The 5,789-nt window shown below is 33.9% G+C and overlaps 1 protein-coding gene across 1 annotated transcript; it reads right to left on the minus strand.

Moving 5' to 3' along the window:
• Nucleotides 1-598: 598 nt before the first annotated feature.
• LOC107482965 (ferredoxin C 2, chloroplastic) lies at nucleotides 599-5,552 on the minus strand. Its single transcript, XM_016103559.3, has 6 exons — nucleotides 5,260-5,552; nucleotides 5,093-5,156; nucleotides 3,400-3,488; nucleotides 1,558-1,626; nucleotides 1,242-1,286; nucleotides 599-903 (listed from the first exon to the last, which is right to left on the minus strand). Exons 1-6 carry the CDS (start codon nucleotides 5,509-5,511, stop codon nucleotides 859-861), a joined length of 564 nt encoding a protein of 187 aa, XP_015959045.1. The 5' UTR covers nucleotides 5,512-5,552; the 3' UTR covers nucleotides 599-858.
• Nucleotides 5,553-5,789: the final 237 nt, after the last annotated feature.

Below are 5,789 nucleotides of genomic sequence, written 5' to 3' on the forward strand. Positions count from 1 at the left end.
TTAAGTTATCAACTTATATATATGTGGGTTTGGGCTTTGGGCCCAACATGAACCTGTTTGATGTTTGGTGATTTTTAACTCATTTAGTCTAACCCTGGATTAAAATCTTTAAAATAAATGTCCGAATTTCTATTCCAAATATTTTTTCATCATTTCTACATTCTCAATTTTCCTCACTCGTAGTACTGAACAAATTTAAACCGCTACAAAAACACTTTAACGTCGGTACTTATTTTTTTCCCAAAATAACTATCAATTCGTGCTCAATTTAATATTTTTAATTCAATTTTTTCATTAAATTTCTAAATTACAGATTCTAATATATTTTACATATTCCAAACGTTTTAATTCCAATTAACGCAGTTTTAATTAATCAATTTTTCTTAATTTAATTTTTTTTGGATTTTACATTAAAAACCAAGATAAGATTCATTTGAGACCAAAACAATACTTTACCCTTCTTTAAATTCATCTTTTTATCTCGTTAATTTTTTTTTTCATCCACTACTTTATTAGTTCCCTAACAAAACAAAACCTCTTTTATAATAAGTGAACATATTTATGACTAAAGACCTTCAAAGTTTGATACGCGGCGATATATAATCAAGTATTAGAATACTAATTTACACAAACCACGATGACAGAGATATGCATGAAGATTACCTACATTTGTATACTATGCTAATGACAACAGTCCACTACTTTTAAGAGATGATGAAGATTACATAAGGATTACATAGGATTGGGGATTTTACTTGACGTGCAAATATTCAAGGCTAAAACCATGTAAAAAGAGAGGGAAAACAGAAAATTCCGCATTGTGTGCTCCAATGGTTCTCAGATTTTACATTGTTTTACTTACTCGTCGCCCATGGCCAACTCCAAGGCATAGTCATCTCTCTCCTGCAACGCATTAGAAGTCACACAACCAAATAAATGAAAAAGTAGAGGGGAAGCTATCTAGTTTCCCTTTTTTTTCTCTAATAGTTTCCAAAATGATTAAGGGTGCATTTGGTTTGCATTTTCATCTTATGTTTTTGTTTTCAATGTTTTCTGTTTTAAAGATTTGGTAAAGGAAAGAAAAATTAGAAGTGAAAATAGAAAACAAGATTTTATTGTTTTCATTGTTATTCTCTTTTTTCTTCAAAAAATCCTGAAAACACAAAACATTAAAAATAAAAATAGAAAATGTAAACGCAAACCAAATACACTCTAAGAATTCAAGAGCCAACAGAACATACCACTGGTCCTCGGGCAAAATACCGTCCGAACTGAAGCCAATATACCTGTATATGCCATGGATTTATTGTCGTATTCATGATTCAATGACAAAAAATAAGAACGATGATAATGATTTGATTAGGCCTCCAATTCAATTTACAAGAGAGAAGTTTACATATTAAAATATGTTTAGTTGGGGTTAAAAAATGGAATGGGAATTTTTTAGATGGGTTTGATTTTCCAACCCTCAATCAAACATACCCTAAAAGATCGAAATGGAAATCACAAAGCAGTCATGACAAAGTGAAAGCTGTGATTGGTGTTCCTTCTCATTACCTCATCTTCATCTTGCGTTTCTACTTCAACATCCGTGGATGGGAACCCCACACAAAGAAGTGCATAGCCCTGAAGAAAAATTCCATACACTTGTCTAGCTCAGCAATAAAAGGCAGTGGAATTTGCAAAAACATGTATGGCATGTTGTTCAAAGTTGTTAACGAATGAAGGAAAGAATGATAAAGAAAAAGAAAGGAAAGCAAACCATAAACTGGACTATATCTTTATTCAGTTGTACATACAGAATAGTAACCAAAAAAACAAACTGTTAAACATGCATGTAATAGTAACAAAAATATACATAAACCCCTTCAGACTATGTTTCAGTTTCATTATTGGAATAGACCCCAAAATAAAAATAAAAACACAATGAAGAATACAAATCTTCAGTCTAGAACAATGTGTGAGAAACAGAACCGATTAATTGAATGTTCTGTAGAAGTATGGAAGTAATAGGCTCATAATTACTCTTACAAATTTTGATTCTCTAATATTATAATTGAAGTTACTAAAATAACTAAAGGAACATATTAATTACAACTTCAGTGCAATGTGAGCACTATGGCATAAACACAACACCTTCGATCCTCTTAGGTGCCAAAAGAATAAGGTAAAATTTAACAGGGTTAGACACATGGCACATGCTAATACTAAGGTCTTATTTATTAGATTATCTGGTAGTTCTACACTGAAACAACTGCAACTTCTTCCTCCTCTCATCTCCTCTATTCACAGTTAATATAAAGAGCAAGGTAGACAGTGAGATTCAGCACTAATGAAGTTGCTGTTTTCTGACTTGGAGCTCACAAGTTAAAATCCAGTAAGCTATTTCTCTGTTACTGCTTAAACTTTCTCTTCTTTTTTCCTTTTTTTTTTTCCGCATCATGCTTGATATGACCTTTTACCTTTCAAAATTTAATAATGACAATAAAAGACTCTCATTCTACTCTTTGGAACCATCCAATATATTTCGGGGGAGAAATGCATCAAAGTATGCCACAATAAAATCATGATAGGATCCGTCACAGTTCACACAAATTCAAGGAAAAATAGTGGGATATAGTACAGCATCCAAGTCTTGTTTGACTACAACTACATGCATTAGGGGATCTCATAATATTCGAGTCTAAATCATACTAACATCTAGCAATTGAATCTACTTTGATAGTTTCCCTAATGATTTTTCTGTCACCCTCTACCTCTAACTATTGGACTACCAGTCTACCCTCCATCTACTCTACACTATCATAACTAAGGTCTCTAAGGGTCTTCTCCAAACACGTTCAAATCAACTAAAGTAAGATATACCATCTCTCTACCCCAACTTTTTTTCTATAGTAAACTCATTCATAAATCTCTGGATCCATCTGGAGTGTTCACTTGCGAATCATGTATCATGTGCCTCACTCAACTGTTTCCACATAAACATAGTCATGGTAATTGGCGATTTTTAATTGTGCGTCACATCACCTTGCAGATATTTAGCATGGAATGGAGTACCTAGGCGTCAGGGGAGAGATGCCTGATTAAGAATCACCCGTCCAAGTATTATCATATCAATACTTCATGAATATGCAGTTCCAAACTGCCACTTCTTCCTCCTCTCTTTTGCTCTAGAGTATTTTATCATGTCCAATATCATCTTTATTTCTCAATATTATGACTACAAGAAAATGATTTATTGCGGAAGACCTGTTCTCTTCTTTTGGCATCATCCAGTAGTTCATGAGAAAATTGCATAAAAGAATCTAATAATAGAATCACAACTAGAAGAGATTAAGTCAAAATTACTGGTTCATCCGTGTAATGAAAAATAGATTAGAATAAAGAAGTCAAGCATGCCTTTTCTTTCAATTCAGCAGATATCCCAAGTGCCTCTGGCTGTCTAATCTGTCCGTTCTTTATACGTACAGCACAGCTAGTACAACAACCTGCCAGCACAAAGTTTCAACAAAGAGTATCAGACTATCAGGAAGCTAGTAGTAGCATCAAATGAGTTGACTTCAACGTAGATGGTCATAGAAGCAGCAAAAAGAACAAGTATGAAGTATCACAGATGAACTGCGCCATATATACAATCTTGACTATGGTAATTTAGCAGTAAATATAAAGAATCAAACGAAACCCTAAAACTACATAGAATAGTCATAATTGTCTTTGTTCCTACAGGAGATAAAAGTTTTTGAATTTTTACCCATTTGAAGAAATGGAATCTACCAACAACAAAAGTCATTTCTAATAGAATGAAAAACCAAGTGCAACGGGTTAATTATAAACCACAACAAACTTTGCGTTACTTTCAAAAACATAATAAAGTAAGTAATTATGTTAAGAAATGTTGGAGCCTCAAAATTGAAATAATAAAAACTGAAGAGCATAGTCCCTTGAAAGGTTAAAAGGGTAAAGATATCAAATTAGGAAATATAGTATCCATGCATACTAGTTATGAATGATGATAACTGCAGATTTAAATTAATTGATTTATGGATATATAAGGGAATCATGATACAACTAAAAGCTCAAATGAAGTAGGTGCATAGATCAAAGGAGCCTGAAGCAGGGCCAGTGAAGGACTTTATTAGATGATTTATATAGTTTGTATGAGAAATAGTTACAGGATATGCAAAATGTAGCAGCCAATGCTAGTTATATCAGCAATACGGAACCTTGTAAATAATGTAACAGAACATTAGATAAGTAGCAAGGGAGTCAGTAGAGTCATAGGTTCATCAACGATGAAGCATGTATACTGACACGGATACTCAATACAGACATGTAGACAAACCAAACTTTTAAAATGCATGACATGGAAACAGTATGTGTATAAATTTTGAAGATTTATTCGGTATTCAAGTATTTATAAATGTCAAACTACCAATATAGATGTTTCTAGACCTTATTATCATTTTGTGCAATTCAAGTTTGAAGTATAATTGATCAACAATAGATATAGTTATGTCTCATGTTGTATGAGTGTCTTTGAATGTCAGACATTCACACATGACATCTTGCTTAGTTGGTGTGTCTTGTTCTATATAGCTTATAAATGATCTTTAATGCAAACATTATGATTTTTGTATGATCAATAAACTTTAAGTAGGTTCTTCCTGTCATCAAACCCCAAATAATAATAAAATTCTAGTGAGTAATCTCCAATGCCAATGGCAGTGGCCCCAAAATGGATAAATGGTGAAATCTTTGGATTAAGATCACTAGACAAATAGAAGGCACAAAAAGATTCAATTCTATCCAAGGTATTATCCTCACTTCAGTTAAGACCAGACCAATCCAAAACAAGGTAACACAAATTAATATACATATATTTCATCAAATTTAGTTTTGAAGCACAAAGCAGTTCAACACGACCATCCAGTCACATAACGCATCCAATATACCTGCCTTTACATTCACCGTGTGAATGGTCATCCTAAAGAAAATATGCGATTGGACACTGTTTTAAAAACGTTTAAGGCTGTCATTACATCAACATTAAGCTCATACGATCAGTAAGAATTACGAAAGGAGGGAACAGTACCATGCCTGCAGGCAAACGGAAGGGTAATGTTCTGAGATTCAGCAGTGTGTAATATATACTGATCCTGCATTTCACAATAATCAACCAACCACATATGAATTTGTTTCTAAAATATTCAGCAAAGTTGAGAATTATGCTGGAGGCGGAAGAAGGAAGAGAGAAAAAACCTCAGGAACCACGAACTCGTGAACAATTCCTCTTTGTGTATCATGGACGGTGACCTTGTGAGTAGGAACCTCACCGGACGGTGACGAGTAAGCAGTTCGGGCGGTCACATCCACCTGCGTCCGGAGCTCCGCCCTCGCCGCCGAGGTGGACTTGCGGCGGTTTGTGAAAGCAGCGGTGTAGAAAGCGTTAGAAGCGGAAGATTGGTGGTTTGAGAATGGAATGCAGCAGTTACAGGGAATTCGAAGAGCCATGTTGTGGCTGCTGGTTATCGTTCTCTAACACAAACAAACACACTCAGCGACGGATAAGGAAGCCGCTTCAGGAACCGTTGGTTCTGTTTCCTTCCAATTGACGTTGGACATGTGTGCACTCTCACATTCTTCTCTATCTTTTTATTTTTTTTTTCCCTTACACTACTTATTAATGAAGGTGAAAACTCAAGTCACATTACATACAAATTTAATTAAATCTGTTAAATTATTTAATAATTTTTAATTTTACTTAAAATTAACTATATTTAAATTTTCAG

The sequence above is a fragment of the Arachis duranensis genome, chromosome 1, assembly GCF_000817695.3.
Source record: "Arachis duranensis cultivar V14167 chromosome 1, aradu.V14167.gnm2.J7QH, whole genome shotgun sequence".
NCBI classification, from domain to species: domain Eukaryota; kingdom Viridiplantae; phylum Streptophyta; class Magnoliopsida; order Fabales; family Fabaceae; genus Arachis; species Arachis duranensis.

Excerpts from the sequence above, each read along its gene's own strand:
- LOC107482965 (XM_016103559.3), bottom strand. The coding sequence starts at position 5,511 with ATGGCTCTTCGAATTCCCTGTAACTGCTGCATTCCATTCTCAAACCAC. Across the intron at positions 3,489-5,092 it reads TCCGTTTGCCTGCAGGCATG|GTTGTTGTACTAGCTGTGCT; the intron begins GTACTGTTCCCT and ends TTGTGCTGGCAG. Across the intron at positions 904-1,241 it reads ATTTTGCCCGAGGACCAGTG|GAGAGAGATGACTATGCCTT; the intron begins GTATGTTCTGTT and ends AATGCGTTGCAG.